The sequence below is a fragment of the Eublepharis macularius genome, chromosome 3, assembly GCF_028583425.1.
Source record: "Eublepharis macularius isolate TG4126 chromosome 3, MPM_Emac_v1.0, whole genome shotgun sequence".
In the NCBI taxonomy this organism is placed as follows: domain Eukaryota; kingdom Metazoa; phylum Chordata; class Lepidosauria; order Squamata; family Eublepharidae; genus Eublepharis; species Eublepharis macularius.
Window position 1 is genome coordinate 24,488,423 of NC_072792.1, and position 21,465 is coordinate 24,509,887.

Below are 21,465 nucleotides of genomic sequence, written 5' to 3' on the forward strand. Positions count from 1 at the left end.
CTAACCAGGGCTTTTTTTCAGCTGGAACACGGTGGAATGGAGTTCCGGAACCTTTTGAAAATGGACACATGGCTGGTGGCCCCGCCCCCTGATCTCCAGACAGAGGGGAGTTTAGATTGCCCTCCACACTGCTGGAGCAGCGTGGAGGGCAATCTAAACTCCCCTCTGTCTGGAGATCAGGGGGCGGGGCCACCAGCCATGTGACCACTTTCGCTGAGGGTGATTTAAACTTTTAAAAACTCCCCCCTTGTTCCAGCTTCCCCAAAGTGACATCGTTGGTCCTGGGAGCATGCATGCACTTTGCGAGTGCACATGTGGTATACCAGGGGTACCACCTCCCGCCAAGAGTTGCCCCCCGTGCTGGCAACCCACTGAGTTCCACCACCTCTTTTCCAAGAAAAAACGCCTTGCTTCTAACTAACTAACTATGACTTCCACTTTCAAAAGGCACTTCCGCCAGCAGAATTAGGAAAGTGATTTTCAGCAATTTCTCTCTCCTGCTTTCTTCCCGTGCTGCTCCCAGGTTTCCATCAACCCCCACGGGTAGAATTTCGGGGAGTGTGGCAGGCTACAACAGAAGAACTTTGATTGGAAAATTCCTTTTCATGAGGGCTGTTGCACTCCTGTAGCGTCAGATCCAAGCCAATGTATCTTGTCAATTGTAACTGGTCAGGATTTTTTTTTAAAAGCCCAAACTTTTAATCATCTTCCAGCCATTTTTAAAGAAAATTTAAATGTACAATCAGCAAACTATGAATGACCTTACAATGAAGGAACAACTTCCAGAGAATAAAGTCAGTATTTCCATTACTAGGCTCATTTTAAAAAAATAAACAACATTTGCAGATTTTTTTAAAAAACTGCTTCTGAGAGTATAAAACAATCAGGCACCACATTATCAAATACTTATGCTAACTGCACACTAACTCAGCCTGTAATCCACCAATCAATTACTTTACAATAATTCTGAAAGAACCAATGAGATGGCTCCTGTGTTTGCAGGCTGTGGACTACAGCGTTAGCATGCAATGCGTGTGAGAGAGAATCGAAAACGAGAGAGAGAGAAAGCGACTCCAATATTTCCATACAGGTTGAGTGGGAATTTCTATTTTAAAAATGAAAACATGCATTTTCCCACATGTCCATCAACAGAGAGATACTTGGGATTAATTCTTCCCATTTTCACGTGGGGCTAATATAAAAGTAGTGGTTGCAAACACTGAAGAACCCACTAATGGCACCAAAACAATTAGAAAGTAAGGATGATACTAGTAATGCTAAATCTTTTGTTTCGGGAACTTACCGCTCACTTCCATTTACTTAATTTTTATTAAGTGCCAAAATTTAGGGCACTGAAGCTTTCATTCTGCTGCTCGTCTAAGGTTTCTGGCACCTATGTTTATCACTGCACAGTTAAAAGCTTTGCTACATTCAAAGTCCTTCATAACTTGGGATATCAGAGGAGTTCAAGGGCTGTTTCAGGCAGTGCACACATTGTCTCCTCTATTGGGAACCAGTGCTCATTTTTGATATCCCATTTACCTAGATCAGTACATAGCTACTACCTTGGGATTCCTTGCCCTCTGTACATGACAATCTGATATCCACATACAGGAAGTAGATCTGCTCCATAAATGGGAGGCACAGAAATGCAAGTGAAAGCATTTCAGAAAATGTCAGCCAGTTCAGACTGAAGACTAGCTGTCTATCCAGAGTGGCTGTTGTCCCTTAGTGTACATGCTATTTCCCCAGAGTGCAAAATGAGGCATCTCTGGATTCTGTTCTTCCATTTCTTAGTGCCAAGCAATACCTAAAGCTTGCTTCCTGCAGGTCAACAGAGCAGGAGTTCCAATACATACAAGGCTTATAATGTACATGAGTATGTGTCCTGCCACTGTAGGTGATCTCTTATAAAGGGTTCTGGCTGCATTTCTTGCTTTCCCTACCTGATACACCACAAAACTGGCTGTAGATTAAAGTAACTTCTGTTCTGATGGAATGACTGGGTCAATGCGATTTGTAAGGACTTTTCTGTATTACAATATCATCGTTCAATGGTCTTAGCAGGTAGACTCATTACTATTTCCTACAATTTTAATTGAATATGGCAACATTGTCCCAGTCATTTTCATGATTGGACCAAACAGCAAAATCACATGTTCTTGGGCTCTTAATGAAAAATGCAAAAAAAATAAAAATAAAAATAAAAAACCCGTAAAATACCTCTGCATTTCAAATAATGTGTTTAAAAGGTACTACAACACTATAAAAATCAGATCTAAATATTTGCTGTCGTGTGCAGCGCCACATCTTGAGAACACTGAAAGGATGTTAATCCAAGGGCTGAGAGCACCAGGCTATGTGAGACAGCAAAGGTAAACCCAGGAATCTTAAGTTGAAAAGGTAAAAGAAAAACATGGAGATGTAGGGTTTTTTCTACGAAAAAGAACAAATAAACCTAATAAGGCTTTATCAATATATGCAAACTTGTATTCATAAGCCACCTATGCATCAGACAATGGTTACAATCCTGAATTCCTTATTGTGTCTAAATTGGAGCAATGTGTGGCTGGCAGTTTAGCCTTAAAAATGATGGAAAAATCCAACCAAGATTTCTCAGCATCTTGAGTAGTTTAATTCTGAGAGAGCTACTAAGGGAAGAGGCGCTCCAGATTTCCGAAGCACAATTACCCCCCCAAACGTTTATTGCTTTATTGGCCATTTTGACATGTGCACAGGTGATATAACCACGCATGAGCCAGTAGTGGTGGTGGTTCCATCTGTATGAAAGTATGATTGATGGGTTATGCCATCATTTTTCTTCCCCAGAAATATAACAACATGCCGCCAGTAGGAGTTACTGATAACCAGGGCTTTTTTTCAGCTGGAATGCGGTGGAACGGAGTTCCGGAACCTCTTGAAAATGGCGCGGAGGGCAATCTAAACTCCCCTCTGTCTGGAGATCAGGGGGCGGGGCCACCAGCCATGTGACCATTTTCTCCGAGGGCAACCCACTGAGTTCCACCACCTCTTTTCTCAGAAAAAAAGCCCTGCTGATAACACTCCTGGTGATATTTTCTTAGTTAACTTCATTCTCAGAACAGGTGATGACACTGAGTTGGATCCAAATAGTTTTTCCTCCGGTGAAAACAGGTGGAGGGGGCCCCTCCAAGAACTCAAAAAAGGCTGTGCTAGGGATCACAGAGCATGGACCAAATCTGTGCAGGGGCAGAGGCTGTAGTAAGGAGGAAAATTCAGTGAGCTTGAACAGGAAAGCTGGCAGGATCCAACCCAATACATGTTCATTTATTTCACCATGTCTGAAGAAGAACACATGATCACACCAGCTTCTTCTGCAACCAGAGAAGTGTATCTAGTCATGAAAGCAGCCACCAGTCTTCCATGCATGCCCATTTCAGACATTACATTATTTGAGTGGCTACATCACTCAAGCACTCAGTTAATTATGGGGCTTAACTGATCACAGTAATGCCCACACTAGCTTTGAAATCTAACAGTGTTATCCTAAGCAGAGTTACCCTCTTCTAAACTCACTGACTTCAAATGAGTTAGAAAGGGGGAACTCTGCTGAGGATGGCATTGTAAAGTTCAAAGTGGCAAATGGAACTCTTATCTTGCTACTGCATTCCATTACCGATGAGCCACATAGTAATAGATTTAAATATCAGTTGTTGACCAAAGAATCTGGATAGATATTTGTACAACAAACTATGTGGTTATAAAAATAAACATTTTGACATGACTTAGCGTAACTCGCCTCATTAAAAACACCTTTCCAGCTTCCCTTTATATCTATGGTCAGGACCTCCTACGCCTACTCTGCACAAAAGAAGTCAGGATTTTGTGCCAACAGACTCAGATTATTCTCTAAAGATAAATTACGCAAATGGGTTATTTTAATAATTTATTCTGTTTTTAGAATAATTTACTTTGTTGGCAGCAAGCACTGAGGTGGCAGAGGGCAAAGCAGACGAGGAATGAAAAGAGGGTATGGAATGAAGTTTTGCCACAAGAGGGTAAGAGAGTCTTCATAACCTATGCTCTATGCTGTTGCCTTTGGGCAGAGGCCTCACAAACATGGAATTCACACTTTCCCTCCTTCCTCTGGCATTTCTGTGCAGACGATAACCAACACTTTGATACTTTATAGGAGAGTCTGAGAGTTAAACTACATGAGACAACTTACATGAGGACGCTCAAGCAAAGGGAGACGCAATGATAGCCGGGAAGTGTAGTCTGAATTTCACCTCTCTCTACAAAGCTGGCAAAGATCACTCCTCAGAGGGTTTGTTAATTTCACCTCTCTACAGAGCTGGCAACCATTGCTCCTCAGAGGGTTTGTTAATTTCCTCTTTGCCTCTCTGAAGGTGCTGTCAATTATTAACAAACCCTCTGAGGAGCGATCTTTGCCAGCTCTGTAGAGAGAGGTGAAATTCAAACTATGCTTCCCAGCTAACATTACATCTCCCTTCACTTGAGCGTTCTCAGGTAATTCGTCTCATGTAGTTTAGCTCTGAATATTAGAAAGGGAGTGCTGTGTAGAGTTAGAGTCTGACTCTGGTTGAGAAGCACAAAATGTTATGCAAGATATACTGGAGGGACAGAGGTAGTAATTATGAGCATTTAGCATACTCCTGGCAAATCTGACTAAGCCTGCTTTCTCCCTCAGGGTCCTTTCCCTCAATTCCCAAAATATCTATGGTAGAGAAACACATTTCAAGCAGATGGAAAATCCATCAAATCTAGAACAGACTCTGTGCAGTTCCACTTGCGTAAGCTCTAATATAACACCTGCCACTTTCCTCCCTGTATCTTAAAAATGCCCCAAATATTGCTTGCACATCTTGTGCAAGAAGAAAAACACTTCAGGATATGTCACGTTCAACTAAGTGGAGAGGGCTAGAGGGTCCCCCCCCCACACACACACATACACTTGCACAAGGACTCTTGCACGTACAGAAATCTTCCGGGGGGGGGGGGGGTCCAAGCTCACGTTCAAGAGACTGCTAAATACGTGAGAAAGACTAAGTACTTCCTTAGAGCGTTCAAAGCTTTCTGATGCATTTCTGAATTCCTATCATTCAAACAAAACTGTTTGCTAATATTCCTGCCTAAACTTTGCATGCCATGAAAGAAGTTAGAAAAATGATGAATCTAATTCAGTCGGACAGCAGAGTGAATTGGTAACGCAGAAGTTTCTTTGCTGTGGACATTTTACGGTCTTTTTTAACTCTATAAAACGGCATACCTGTTGGAATAAACGCTGCGTGTTGCTGCATTTGTGCACTAGCAAGAGCCTGTTGGTAGTGCAAGAAACTGGGATTAAATACGGCACTGGCCCCGTTGCTTTTCTCAATAGCTTGCCTCTTTGGTAAAGGGTGAAGTACGCCGGGAGGAAAGGCCTGTAAATGAGTGGGAAAGCACAGTGAGGTAAATGGCGCCCATAAGAGACAGGCTAACTTTAAAACATTTTTTAAAAAACTTTTAAAAAAATCTGTTGAAGATGCCTTGCCATGCACATTAGTTCAAAACAGCAGCGATGTCAAATGGATAGCATTGGGGGGGGGGGGTTTACTGATCGTAAAAAGCATGGTACAATTAAACTAAAAATTATAGCACCACAATAACTGGGGTAAAGCTTTCAAAACGGTAGGGAATTTAAAAATAAAACTTCTGTCTTAAAACAGGACTTAACATCGTAGGAGAAAAACAGCGCTTGCATTGTATTACATGATTTTTTAAAGAGTTAAATATCTGTATTGTTAGCTACGTTAATTAGTATAGCACGAGCATCTTCAGTTACAAAGGCAGTTTTTTTCCCTCATTTCAAACTTTTTAATATATATGCATATTTAAAAATGAAACCATGTTAAAGGAAGAAGTTAAGCTGCTTTGCAACAACTACATATGAAAATGAGATGGCTAAATACTGGTTTATTAAAAAAAATTACTAATACAAGAAAATTCAGTTAACATTAAAAATTATTTGCATTTTGGAAAAGCTACATGCAAAGCAAAAGGTGAAAGGTCAAAGTACCAGATCTACAGTTGCTTCGAGAGGTCGCTTCATTGCTTTGGCAGTCGACTGAGTCTTTTAATAACAGGCAGCGAGCACATGATGGCAGTGGGCCAATGGGATTCAAGCGAATTAACATACAGGTAAACAGCAAGCAGAGGTGCATCATGGGAACGGCATTGCATTGTGGATAGGTGAGAAGGAAAAAAATATACTGAATGCAATATACAACATACAAAACACTAGGCATGCACAACAACAAAAATGTTTTGTTTTCTAAAGAGATGAATATTACACCTTGAATTAGTACTGAAGCAAAAATGCATCTACTATACCTTAGTTAAAAGCATATAAGAGAGTAAAATATAGATGTTTGAAATTTAGGCAAGTTGATTAAAAACAGCAGCTTGCAGACACCATTAAGCATTTATAAGCACCAATAAAGCTTTACCACTACATAGAAAAGCATAGTTATTTTAGGGTTTTCCTCAAAGAATTTCTGATAAGTTAGTTATGCCATCTTAAAATGCCTAAATTAACTTTCAAACACTCACATTCAAAATCCAAAGAACTAAAAATATCTTTTATTATTTAATAGAATGAGCACATGTATATACTTAAAAGTGGGCAAATGTTACTTGGAACATATATTAACAAAAAGTACATGTGAACAAAGCTTTAACATTAACATCCATTTTGATTTTTGTATATTAATTTAGTTGTATCTGATCACTAACTTATCATCAAATTCAGTTTGATTTTTGCTATGCTAGGGAACAACAGCTTAGGTTTCTTTCCGTGAACTTACCGCATTAAGTTGAAGAGAACTGCACATTATTTTTAATTAAGCATTTGTATATTTTGTTTGGGGTCTTTCATTACAAAATCCATCCCAAGTTCTCAGAAAAAAAACTATTAACGGAAAACACTGCCTCTTGCAAATGAAAAATTTTACTTGCCGTTCAAAACTAAAAGTTCAGGAGCTAACGATGCATTGTAAAAGACCTCAATGAAACGAACTGCTTCATGCACTAAGTTGAAGCTTCTTTCTAGCACAATATTGTCTGCTCTGAATGGCAGAGACGCTCCAAGGTGTCAGGCAGGGGTCTTTCTCTCAGTCCTGTTCCTAGCAATCTTCACATATGAAGCTGCCTTATACACACACTGGCTCAAAATTGGTCCAGCTAGCCCATTTATGTCTGTCCTGATCAGCTGCAGCTCCCAGGGGCTCCAATCAGGGACGTCTCCCACCCTGCTACCAGGGGCTCCAATCAGGGACCTCTCCCGCCCTGCTACCTAAGATTCTTTGGCTGAAGACACTGGGGATTTATCTGTGTTCCTTCAGCATGCAAAGAATCTGTACGGGCTTTCCATGGGCTACCCCAACATGTTAAGCAACAAGGAAAAAGGGCAGTCGGACTGAATTCTGATGTTTGTCATGCAAAGTTTTTCTTAATATTAAACTTATATTTGGTCAGAAAGTATGGAATCGTATAATAAATCAAGAAGCTCTTTTTACACAGTCAGCACAATAGGTCACCCGTCAGGAGGTATTAATATTGAGGATTGCAAGAAGTATGATCTAATCCTCGTGGCACAGTCAGAACCTAGTAGTCCTCTAAAATAATGGAGCCATTTGAGGATCATCCCTTATAATAAATCAAGAGGAAGCAAATCTGGAAAGCCCGTGGTGAACGGTTTCATGCCAACTAATAAGAAAAGCCTGCCAAGGGCAACTGCCACACTTGTAGTATCCGTACAAAATACAAAATGTATGCATGTATGTTTTGCTTCTTTTCTTTGCAAAATTTCATGTTCAAAGTCAATAGCTGCCCCCACAGAATCTCTAAACCCCACCAAGCTCAAAAAAGCAGTCTGGAATTGGTACAAGAACAATGAAAGGAAATGGCTGCCCGAGAGAAATGCAGTTAAATAGGTGGGACATACTGTTACACCGGTTGGCTGGCTAGACATCTGATGTCACATGGGACCTCTTCCTATTTCCATCATCAAATCCCTAGAGTGTCCTTTATTTTGTTCAGGCAAAGCTAGCTTGAAATTTCAATACAGCAACACAAAAGCCTTTTTAGTTTCCAATTTATTCCCATGGTTGTACAATAAGCCCCACACTTCCTGGAATACTAAAAATGATCACCAGTTAAATACTTGCTACTGATAACTTGTCTTAAACTATTACCTCATCCACTTCCTCCTTTGTCATTTACAGTCCATTCCTCCGCAGTTATACCCTTCTAACCCACTGACTTCACCGGACTTAGAAGGTGCAACTTTGCTTCGGATTGAGCCATTAGCATTTCCTTGTTTATACACAGTGTTTTCCTTAGGATGAGTGTTTCCAGACTTAATTCCCCTGCTTGAGCCATTAGCAGCTGTTTACTCTGCAGGCACCTTCCTGTGGTACATCTGCCTTTCTGTGAACAGCACACTATGACCAGCATAGAGCGGGGCTAATCAGTGAGGATGGCTGGCCCTGGAGGGGATATATCTGATGGCCTTTTGTCCCTTTCAAGCCTGTATTTTAATGGAATAGGAAGGTCAATAACGTCAAAGACAACATCCCACCTACCCCGCAAAAGCATACCACAGAAAGAAATCTAGTTATCAATTTTAATGTGATATTCTACTTAGTTTAATAATGTAGATTATAGATCTAAAAGTCTAGAGTATCACAAAGTACTTTACAGTGCAGAGTTACACCCTGAAATCAGTGTGCTTAAAAGGGTCAAAAGATAAATAGTTTAAGAGGCGCCATGCTTTTGAATGGTGAATTTTAACAACCTGTAATTCCTTTCCTTAGAGAACAGTAAGGGCCAAGCTACAAGTGACAAATGACACTTGAATGGCAAGTGTATTTCTCCCTGTTCACTTGCCCTCCACTCAATCCACTTGCCAGGCAAGTGTCTTTTGTCATGTGTAGCTTGGCCCTAAGAGCCAAAACACATGAGAAGAAATACCCAGGTTCAGCACGTGTTCTCTTACCTCAAGGTTTGCCGGGATCTGTAGGCGTCCTGGAAGCTTAAAGTTTAGCATTTACAGAGCAGCAGGAAGGGAAATACAGGCGCCTGCATTTCCCTTCCCCTTCCTGCTGCTCTGTAAATGCTAAACTTTAAGCTTCCAGGATGCCTACACTTCCCAACAAGCCTTGAGGTAAGAGAACAAGTTTAGCATTTACAGAGCAGCAGGAAGGGGAAGGGAAATGCAGGCGCCTGTATTTCCCTTCCTGCTGCTCTGTAAATGCTAAACGTTAAGCTTCCAGGACGCCTACAGATCCCGGCAAACCTTGAGGTAAGAGAACATGTGCTGAACCTGGGTATTTCTTCTCGTGTGTTTTGGCTCTAAGGTGATTCAGTTTCTTCCTTCCTTTCTGCGCCTACTGAAGGTGTGTTGGGAGGCCATGCTCTGAGCTGCAAGGTTCCAATAAAGACTGCGATATATTTTAAGTACGCGTAGCAGCCAAACCACATTCAGAGTATTCCACTGCTAGAGCAGCAAATGATAAGAAACCCAGTATTTCTTAAAGCATTTGCATGCATTCATTAAAAAAAAAAATCATAGTTCAATAATTAAATCGTAGCATTTATGTTTCTTATCCCTCTTCTTTTCAACACTGACAAGGTACCACTTAAAATAGATGGGTACGTCTTTTCATTCAGATGGGAATGACTGTCCTGTCCAGGACCTCGAGCTATCGCTGCACACAATTACAGCTAGATCAGGGTGATGGCAGTAAAAAAAAAACAACTAACTACATGGAAAAAGAACTTCTGCGTGGATTCTAAAATTTCCAAGTGGGAAACTGTAGAATGCATGGTGCTCTATCCTAAGAGTATAAATGAAATACTCTAGGTACAGGCTACAGCCCTTCCATTTAAAATCTTCAGATAAGTCACTGATTTACACGAATCTTAGAGAAGAGATAGTTCTAGAGCACACCCAAGACATGAGCTGCACTTGAAAAGTTATTAGAAAATATCAGCTTGCTCAATGTGTAGGCACTTAGCTATTCATGGGATTCTAGCAGTTAATCTTCATCAGCTTTCAGTTTGTTTCCAAGGCAATTCAAGGTACTGGCTCTGACTTCTATAGCCCTCAAATGGTTTGGGACCAGAATACATCAAGGATCACTTCTTCAGTATGAACTTAAGTAATCACTAAGAATCGGGAGCAACCTTGCTCTGCGCTCCCCTGATGCTTGGCAGAAAGCACCAGAGAAAAGGGACTTATTCTTGGCTGCCCCATGACTATGGAACCCTCTTCCCCATAAGTATTGCTTGGTGGCATCTTTGTTAGTTTTTCAGGAATCAGTTCAAAAATACTATACTGTTTAAGCAGGTTTTTAATTTAATCTGTTGCTGGTGTGTTGTTTGTGCAGTTGAATTTATGCTAATGTTCTGCTGTCAAAATTTGAAACTCCTCTTGTTAGGGAGGACGAGTTTAGATGAAGTATATTTTATGATTTAATGTCTATTTTATATGTACAGGAGTTCTCTGAGATAGAAACATGGAATTTTTAAAAATGACAGACAGTTATACTGACAGTGCGTAGAGTAAGATCACATTTGTTAAAAATGTACTTCACAGCAATATACTGTAAACATTGTTAAATTTTAAAAAAAATAGTTTGTAGGACTAGTATTGAATTGCCAACAAGCAAAAGTTACTAAATAAAGAGCAAACATGCTCGCATGGGCAATTTCCCTATTAGCAGTTCTCACTCCCAAGTGATGTTGTGATGTTTTGCACACAAGAACCTGGATATGGGGGTGGGGAAGGCTTCAGACATGTGATTGAGCTACACTTACTGCTGTACTGCACTTGTTTTTTAAAATGTTGTAGCATGCTGAGCATATTAAAGACCTCTTTTTGCTCCAGAACAAGTCCAGACTTTGACCTTCATTTTTTTGTTTGTTTGATAGGAATAGGTAAGCCTTCACAGAATATAAGCGTTCATTTACACAATGCTGTGTTTCTTCTGAAAGGCATCATAGTGAAACTGGATGCACTGTCTATACAATAGCCACAAGTCACATTTGTTTAATTACTTGGGCAGTGCCAGGAATGAGAACAATACTTCTTTAATCTGTATGCTGAGCATGCTTTTCATGAGATGAAAATTCTGCTTGCTTTTATTTATCTAACCCTATTACTGCCACTTTGCTACCATCAGCCACCATAAACATTGGCAGAAAAACTACTTTATGGCACATTCCAAAAGCAGTAAGAAACCTTTAAGAAGGGATGTACGCTCAGGTATATCCGGTCCAAATATCACCCCCGCCCCCCAAATACCTTATTGGTATTTCTGGGTATATTCAGAAATCTGGAGTGGTATTCAGGATTCTTGGGAATACTATTAGCTGAATCCTGTGTATTTCTGGAAATGCACAGGGCTAGCATTTTAAGGATCCCTGAATTCTTTTTTCCCCTTTAACAGCTTTCTCGTGCAACAAAACGCCAGCTTGCAGCTGGTGTGAGTCTTTTTTCTGCCTGGGGACAGCAGCTCATAGGTGGCACTAGCATCTTCTGGAATGCTGACAGTGGCTTGTGGACAGCTCAAGTCTCTCCAGGCACGGGGAAGGCAGCTCCTGGCTAATGCAAGCCAGGCACAGGACCCCAAAGCTGTAGGTCTGGCTAGCTCCTCTTTCCCTTTCTCCTTTGTGGAGATGGAGCCCTACAAATAGAGTGGCTGGGGGCAACCTGCCCAGAGATCCATAGAATTGGACCTTGTGGTCCAAGTTGCTCAAAACTTGAGGGATCTTTAGTAGAGAGGAAGCACTAGCTCCCCTGCAATTTGGGGGGGGGCGGGGGGAGAGACAGCCTCTCCACTCACCTATCCCTGGAAAAAAAATGTGCCCTATAGGGAATAATGGAACCAAAATAATTCCACAATTGTGGAAAAACCTGAATCAAAAACAGTTCTGGGGGTATCGAATACCATCGAATACCAGAATTTATATCCTCACTGAAATCCAAATATACTGGTGGGTTTTTTTTCTTTTCAGGTCAAACCCCTGCCTCCAAGAGCAACATCCCTCAGCCTCTCTTTGCAACCAAAGAATTTTTTTTAAAAAATAATCTATTATTGTGATATTACTGATAGCCCTAAGAATGTCTTTGCAGAAAGGAACCTAGTAAATTCTTTACGCTTTTGACTTCTGCTTGCAAACAACGGGTTGTAATGCAGTATAAAAAATATGTTAAGGGAAGAGTCAAAACCCCAATGTGCACATACAAGCTCTTCTATGCACTTAAAGTGGCTCTCAAAGTTTTGTCATGATGCCACATCAATTCATTACATTATTCCACAAACTTAAGAGGTAACAAAACACTAGGCAGTATCCTATCTTAGGCTGAAGGAATGTCCTCCAACTTACTCTAACTCTGGAGTAAGTAAGTGGCTCTTCCATTAGAAGAAGAGCCACTTAAGTAGGAGAAAGGGCCTCGGTCTGGAAGAAGTTTCCAAATCTTGCTTAGTGAGGTGACAGGACATAGCCCACTCTCTATTTTACTATTAAGAAATGACAATTCACAAGATCATTCTGACTGGATACAGATAAAGCATATCCACCAAACGTTGCCATTTTTTTAAAAAAATAATCTTGCAAACATTCCAACCTGCTTCTCACCATGTACAGATTCATTTCCCCCACCCCAGAGAACTCAACCTAGGTTAAATAATTCACAAAAAGTATCATCCCAACTTGTGTGATTTTAACCACGTTACGATTAAACTAATGGAATGAGTTAATACCATACTAATCATATAAGATAAACTGAGAAAAGCTAACAGAATGAAAGATTCCAGTATCCCCACCCCACCCCCACACATGTAATACACACGTACAGAAACAGAGCCGTCTCTCAGTTCCTCTTATCTAACTTTCTAACTATTAATTTTGCCAGGAAAAACATATCAAGTATCTGACTCTCCTTTGCATTAAGATCACTGTAACGGCTGGGATTCAAACTGTCATGAACAGAATGGAGCTTGAAAAGATCTTTTCCATTCTTTGCTTCTCATTGCAGCTGCACCCCTCCCACCCACCCAAAAAGTGATAGGGCAGGGATGTGGCATACCGGGCAGGAGGAATCAGCTGAAATCCTGCAAAGACCTCTTCCACAAACTCCATTCCATTCATGGGAGTTTGGATCCAAGCCCAGAGATGACCATTCAAGTGTTGCCTAGTTAGCAGACCTGTTCATTCAAACTTATGACCACCAAAGCATGACCTAGAGCCATTTGCAAAAAAATGAAAAAAGGTCAACTTATTAGGACACGAGTATAAAGTAAGAGAAATTTAGCTCACTGTGCTCCAAGAAGGTACCTATTGTGCTGAAATTACTGGGGCGGGGGGGGATGGGGTTGCTGGATTCTTTTGGCTTGATCGTAACAGAAACATTTTATTTTCAGGAATGGAGTTAAGCTAGATAACACTCTTCGGCAACACTGACTTTACAAAAGCCGTAATTATGCAGCCTTCCACTTACCATCACTGTAGCAGCGGCAGCGGCTGCCTGGGCGGCCACTGCAGCCTGGTTGGCTTGGTGCTGAGCAGCTTTGATTTTGGCCTGCAAGTGAGCAGGAGGGTGAAAATATTTGCATTTCTCCCTCATGCAGCGCCCCTTTATGTAATCCATACAAACAGTTACGGTGTTGTCATTTGTGTCAATCATTGTGCTGTCTGCAGGATGAGCAAAACGGCAGTCAGTTTCACCCCGTGCACAGTTTCCTCGCTGGAACTCCCTGCATACCTGGTGCGCAAAACAATGATTGATTATGCATACTCGATCAACAGAGGACGGGCGGGGCATTAAATACAGAACAAAAACAGAAATTTAAAAAAATAGTTTTCAAACTGTATTCTAGATCACTGACCTTGAAAGGGTCTACTTTTATACCCAACTTGTGGTAGTGGATCCAATTTTGGCTTGAATCCCACCTATAATTTTTGCAGAGGGATTTCCTCATCTCCCTCCCACACTGCAGCATGAACACACACACACCCAGGATATGGGTAGGAAGTCTGCCACAGAAGGGAGGATTCAATGAAAATCAGCTCCTCTTTGCTTTGTATTTTATATACTATGTTCTCCCCTCTCCATCTTTTTCCTTCACTCTCTTGTAATCCTTCTCTCTTCAAGTGATGGTAATTGTGCGACTGGTTCAACTCACCTTAAGTAAGATCACAACCCACCATCTGAAGACTATCGGCCTAAATTTTTCTTCTAACCATTTGCATCCTTGGTATATTTTAGGAGAATTAGATGTTTTAATATTTTAGTAGCACAAATTTCAAGACCATTTAAAGTTGTCTAAATATGACTCAACACATACATGCATCTCTAGAATCATCACTGAAACCTTCCTCTGCTGCTCCTAGCTTGCTGCTGGTACAGCCTGTTAGAAACGCAATGCAAAGAGATGAGCTCTCTTTTCTTTGCTATCCACCTAGCAACAGCGGCACTGACTGCGACGCAGAAAAGAACACAAGAATGGCCTCCTCCATCCTGTACCCACTGGCTTGCCTTAGCATATCCACAGCACTCATCCTATCATATTTCTATCTACACTTAAACATTTTTTCTAAGTTTACAGATGCCATGGAGGTTGGAGGGAAGCACAGACCTTTCAAAATATATTGTTTGTGTTCTCCTCCCAGTCCGAGAAACCATTTTGCATGCTTGCTAGCAGACCTAACAAGGAGCAAACTTTCCCTTACGTTTACTTTCTGCATTTATTAGGTACTTTCACTGTAAACAAACCAGCACCATAATGCAATCCTAAAATCATATATTATAAAAATACAGCATATACAATGATACCGTTAATGTGTAGCATAGGCAGCATATCTACAATGTGTAATCCAAGCAGAAACAGAGGTTGGGTATTTGTTTCTGTGTGCTTAAAGACACATTTTCTTTCACCTTCTTTGCTGACTAAGTATTAAAGAAATGCACGTATCAGCAGAGCGACACCTGCCATACCTCCAGTTTGTCTGTCCTGAGGAGTTTCTGTGTCGTGGTGGACCCAGGAACTGTGACAGGGGGGCTTCCAGGAACAATGACAGGTTGCGTGGGAACAATTTCAGTAGGAACTAATCCAACCCCAGGCGTGACAGGTGTTAAATACGGTGCAAAGCTTAATGCGGTGTTGGATGCTATTGTTGGCCCTACAGGAAAGGAGGGCTAAGAAAGAGAAGAGACGGGGGGAATATGTAAATCTTACAAGAAAACAGAGTTCTGTCATTTAATTGTCTTAATTTAGGCATACCGCCTATATCGTTGCGAGGCAGTGTAGCAACCGAATGCAGTAAACAGATAATAAAGTTCATTGGTCTTAATTGGCTGCATTTTGAACCTGGATACTAATTTTTAGTACAGTTAGTCTTATAGGCTGCTGCCTGCCATTGAGACAAACTATCATTCTTAAGAAGAAAACAAGAGGCAGATCAGAACTGCATGGTTTAAAGACATGTGGGCATTTGCTGTAAAAACACAATTTAACAATAGGATATAAAGAGTTATGCAGCTGTGATTTCCAGAAGAGAGATCCAATAGTTGCCGGAAGAAGGATTTACACAGTATGCATAACATCAGGGCTCATAACAGAACTGGTGGGTGCTTCCACACAGATATAACTTCATTGGTAAACCCCTTTAATAAACAGTTCAAAAATCATTAGTAGCATGTATAGCATCAGAACATATCACACTCCACTGAGATGGCTTCTATTTCAAAGTCCAACCATTCAAAAGCAAACATTAAAATGTAAACTTTGACATACTTTTGTACATAAACAGCTCAGCTTGCAGATTCTTAGAACCAGTTGGGGGTAGGGAGGGTGAGCTGCTGGTTAAGTTTACAGAGAACAAAGCAAACAGAATATTTACACTGCAGTCCTAAGCAAAGCTACACCCTTCTAAATCCATTGAAGTCATTGGCTTTGGCTTTGAAGGGTGTAACTCTGCTTAGGGTGGCACTATTAATGGCACATACTTGGCATGGTCTTTCATGGACTCCATCTTTTTAATGATCCGCCTTCAGTCCAGAGAATTACAGTGCGATCCTAAACAGAGTTACGCCCTTCTGAGTTCTTTAATAGACCTAGAAGGGTAGAATTCCCCACAGGATGGCACTATAACTACACTTCATTATACACGAGGGCACAAAACGCTGCACGTCTTCAATTATACTAGAGAAGGACAGGTGTGAATTACATATTAAGAAATGCATAGGTATTATCCAAATTCTACTGAAGATGCAACATATGACTACAGCTTTTTTTTTGGGAAACAACAATGATGCATTTCCCCATGCAACTCTAAAACTACTTTTTCCTATTGAAGAAATAACATTTTTATATTAGCCCTTCAGACATCCGTTTCACAGATATCTGAAATTACGATAATGAAACTGCTAAAGGATTACTGACAACGATGTTAATATGAAATGCAAGTTCATTATATTTTTATGACTTCTACCTATCAAATGTTTCATAGTCTAATTTAAGATCTTAATGTGTTAGAAAAATAATTTCAGAAGAAAACACATCCACCAATACTCATGTCTTCTACTAAGAATTCATGCAAATTATGTTAATCGTATTAGTTACATTATACAGACTGTAACTGTATTTTGCAGATTAGCTGCCGCTATGTGGATAAGATTATATCTTTTCACCAATAGCCTTAATCATGAATAAGCTGTATAGCCCTGAATGTATTGCAATGCCCCCAGACAGCTGAAAAAGATAATATGTTTTTAAAATGCTGAATTTTTCTTTTTAAAAATTTCAAAAAGAGCCTGTGAATTTTTTTCCAGCACATTTCATAAATGCAACCCAAAGGTAGTGCACATGGTGGAGTTGAAAATACTGTATGTTTACAGGTGAGTGGGGACTAGCTTACCAAGCTACAGCAAGCTGGCTATTGTTTCTTGAAAGGTACTTACCACCGGCTGGAGTGGTGTTCCTGGGAACATAAATTGCATCTGCTGGGCCAGCATTGCTGCTGCAGTTTTCTGTTGGATCAAGTTGTTCCTGCCATTAATTTCTAGCTGAGTTTTCAAATGTGTTGGTGGATGAAGATATTTGCAGTTCTCTCTTGTGCAACGGCCCTGTAAAATAGTGTATGATTATCCATTTTGGGATGTCATATACAGCAAAGATTACTGCATTAAAAAGAGCATCTGCAACTGTTCCAGGGAAATCAGATGAATGTCTGGACAGGAGTGATTTTCTTGGCTTTTGCCCAAGATGTCACATCCCTCTTTAATCACATTATACAGAAACAGGTTCAAATGAAATCACTGGAACTTCTTTCAGCATACCGCATTTAGTGTGATCATCGGCTGCATAACAAAGTAATACTTCTACCATTAGGTGGAGTCTCAAACTATGCCAGTATGGTAGGGAGGGAAAGCTACAACAGAATGGCTAGGCTTTAGACAGTTTTTTCACTCAATCTCACCCAGTTTTCCTCTGTATTACAGCCCCAGCTCACCCGGCTTTTGTCCATGCAGGTCCCACGAGACCCAGCAGAGCCTTTTTGGGTTGGCAAAGAAGACTCCTCCTTTTCACCGGAGGAAAAGATGCCTGGATGTAACCCCATGCACTGTCTTGTTCCTGTGGCACTCAGTAAGGCCTGGCACAGGGAATGAGGTACAGGGAACAGATTTCTCACCTCCACCCTTGGACTTAAACAGAGAGGGATTCATGGCCTACTGTGACAGCCTTTTGGGATAGCCTCTTTTAACAGTTATATGGGGAGGGGGAAATTAGGCTTGTTGTGAGAAACTGTCCACACACTACCTCCCCAAGGTGAAAATACGGTAGCGTGTGTAAAAGCCTCTGTATAACCGAGAGGTTGCTGTTGTGAAGTAATTTTATTTGAGTTATAGTAGGATTCAGAGACCGCTAGAAAGAGTAAAAGCGAACAATGGTTTATTTAACTTATGAGAGTTGTTTAAACACTTCAGCTGGCATGAGCTTCCAAACATAGACAAGAAGCAGCCTGGGCTAAGGCATGCATTTGCTTGTGCTCTAATTACAGCTTCAGGTTAGGTTTGAAGTACACATTCAGTTATTAGAATCACAGAGGCTTTCAGTTCCTAACCACCTCTGCATGACACTGAATCAACCTGATATCGTTCAGGGGCTCTCCTAGGAATCAAATAGGCTTCTGTCAGGCTTCTTCTGCCAGAACACCAGATTAGAACCTCTCACACACAGCAGGGGGCTCTAATCTCTCCAGTCTGCCCTTTCCCCAAGAGACAGGACCAAACTAAAGGTGACGGCTTCCTCGTGGCCACCACGAGGACGCCATCATGTTTAGTTTGGCTTGCGGCCTTCAGGTTTCACTGGACTGTGCACTACTAGAGGCAAGTCTAGACTGTCACTCCGCCATTCTGCTGAGGCAGAGCTGAAATATCTGTGTCTGGTGCTCTTCCTGCAGTGGTAGATCTGGAACTATCAATGTTTGTGCTACCCTCAGCATTCAAACTCTCTTTCAAAAAAAGCGACTGAATGCTAGAACAGCATTCCCATCAGCTGTCACACATGACAGGCTGTTTCACATTTATGAGATGGACAGCCTCCTGTCTGTCACACCTGCCAAGAACAATCCTATCCTTTAGCTCTTGCCTACACCTGAACATAAAAGATCTGGAAGTTCTTAGTACTTTATATAGCACAGATGTACTAGCAATTCTAGATGCTTCTACTTATAGTGCAATCCTAAGGAGAGTTACTCCAGTCTAAGCACATTGATTTCAATGGGCTTAGTCTGGAGTAACTCGTTTTAGGATTGCACTGTTAGTATCCAGTTTACCTACAGGTACAGCCAACACAAGAGGTCTGCTGTTTGGAAGATGTATTACTCTTAAGGCTAGCAGCTAGGCAAAGAGGAAAACAGTTTGCCCACTTCAATCATGGGCCTCTGACTGGCTATCTTAAGGGAAATAAATAAGTATTCGGGCAATTTTGTGCCTTGCAGAATTGGCAACATGTGAAAAGATAGGGGAGACCAATTCCAAACCAAGCAGGATGGATTGTTTTGATTTGTCGAAGGCAAGAAAGAGAACAAAATTAATTAATTTAATTTATGTTGTTTATAGTATGCCTTTCTCACTGAGACTCAAGGAGGATTACGCAGTGTGAGATTAGTACAGTCAATATCAAGGACATTTCCATAAACAATGCCATAGGGTAAATAAACAAACATAAATTTAGAAAAACACAGCATTACCAAGAATCCAACAGAGAGTTGGAGAAATGCTGGAACAGAACATAAGTATTTCTAGAGCTGACATTAGACAACATGAAGCACAGGTAGCTCATAGGAGCGCATATTTAAAGCAACAGACAGTACGTAATAAAATTATCCGATCTGAAGTTTCTGATGATCTGCCTATTTGCAATGGCCCTTTTTACATAATATAATTACTTCATCACACAGATGAGAGAAAGAAGGGGATAACTGTTAACCTCATGTGGAGGTCTTCTGAAGAATCTCCTGAAATTTGCAGTGCCCCAACCAGTCACTACGGAGAAACTTCAGTAGCCCCGGGGACATGGTTAAGGGAGGCAGTCATTAACCCATATGGGATGCTGCCTCACATCTTTCTCAACCTTTACAATGTTCCAGCAGACAAACTGGGAGCTGCCTTCTCACCACCAGGCTCTTTGCCAAGTTCATAAGGTTGTGGCCTATGACAATCCCAGCCCCATGAATTGGTTCTCCCACCACCTCCATTTCCAGTACAGCCACACTGAAGAGAAAATCCATCACTGATTCTTGGGTAAAGAAGAGTTAGTAGACACGTTACACCATTAAAAACAGCAGGGGAGACAAGTTAAATAGTCTGCACAAAGCACTACTTTATACTAATCATCAAAGAAAAAAAAACCCAACTCAAGTCAAACTTCCAGAGTTTTAATTCATGTACTTCCTAAGCAAGCAAGCCTAGCAATGGATTGCTGTAAAAATTAAATATATATCACATTGCCTGTAAGCACAGTCTTTATATTACTGAGGAGCAAAATTCAAAACTCTTGTTATGCCAAACTCTTGTTTGGTTTGTGCCTTCCAGCCAACAGATTTAATTAATAATGTAAGGGCCCTCTCCTCTTGGGATCTGATTGGCACTGTTCAGGAAAACTGCTGGGAGGCACGAACCAAAACAAAACTCACAAACTTTTTAGCAGGAGAGACTCGTTTGAATTTATTTTCCCAGACTTGGTTCAGCATTCTAGAAGCTGCTTTAATGAGCCAAACCAGTGAGTTCTATGTGTAATTTCGGCTTGTGTTTTCTATTATGCACACCTCTTATGAGCAGGGGTCATTTTGTAGAAAAAGAGCTGGAGGAACTCATTAGCATAATCCATTAGCATATGCCACGCCCCTTGACATCACCGGAAGTGTCATTGGCACAACTGATTTGCATATGCCACACCCCCTGGCATCACCTACCCTGGCTGTTTTGGACCCAATCCTGGCCATTCAGGGTCAAAATTAGGCCCAAAATGGTGAAAAGGGGCTGAAAATGGCCCAAAATGGTCAGGATCGGGCCGCTGCTGAGTGAGAGAGTGACCCACCACCCATCAGAGGCCCGATCTGGGATGTTTTGGCCCCAATCCAGGCTGAAATGGGCCCAAAATGGCCTAATGTGACCTCTTTGGGGAACTGCCGGAACTGCGTTCCAGCACATTCCCCCTCAAAATGAGCCCTGCTTATGAGTATTATCTTTGTTCATGGTTCTTTGGATCAACCCTAACTCCCAAAACAGAGCAAAGACTGGTAGTTACCAGGCAGAACATTATCTCTTCTACGATACAATATCAATGTCCATGCCTCTTAGTCGACAACCCAAATATTAATTGTCTGCATAGTACACAGCAGTAGCCTGCCCCTCCGCTCAGCAAAGTGTGAGGGCTTCTTAAATTTGAGAAGCTTTCTCTTGCCTAAGGCAGGATATCACTCATTGTCCTATTTATAATGCTTGACCTCAAAAAGTCAGGTATCTTTCCTTTTTGCCTGGACAGTGAATACTAACAGGTTGTACTACAGCCTAAAGCAAGTCTGATTGCATCAAGAGTCTGTGAGCATTTCTGTTTTATGAACAATGTATAGGGGGGTTATATTACTTTATGATTCACTCTTCATTAAGAAGGTAAAAAGTAATTTTCCACACAAAGGGGCGGAGAGGGAAGGAGGCAACTTTTTTGTAAAAAAAAGAGTAAATAGATGAAAATGTTTCCTAATTATAGGGGAGTTAGAAGTGTATATCTTCTTGTGAAGTTTAAAAAAAAAAAGGAGACAGAAGCTAGCACTTAATGACAATCCCAAAACTACAGCTGTGTTATTAATAAAGCATGGGTTTAGTTGCTGGGTTTTGCCAATGAGAGAAAG

General features: G+C 41.0%; 1 protein-coding gene across 8 annotated transcripts in view; it reads right to left on the bottom strand.

The window, feature by feature from the left end:
• The window catches only part of MBNL2 (muscleblind like splicing regulator 2), a 78,087-nt gene that overhangs the window by 21,140 nt on the left and 35,482 nt on the right, over positions 1-21,465 (bottom strand). For 5 of the 8 annotated variants that reach the window (XM_054973207.1, XM_054973208.1, XM_054973209.1 and 2 more), the window contains exons 3-7: positions 17,009-17,173; positions 15,044-15,244; positions 13,547-13,810; positions 6,059-6,112; positions 5,270-5,423 (exon numbers count right to left, since the gene is read on the bottom strand). In XM_054973207.1, coding sequence (XP_054829182.1) covers positions 5,270-5,423; positions 6,059-6,112; positions 13,547-13,810; positions 15,044-15,244; positions 17,009-17,173 — 838 coding nt within the window. The remainder of the gene's footprint in view (positions 1-5,269; positions 5,424-6,058; positions 6,113-13,546; positions 13,811-15,043; positions 15,245-17,008; positions 17,174-21,465) is intronic. The other 3 variants (XM_054973212.1, XM_054973213.1, XM_054973211.1) reach the window with 1 other exon arrangement.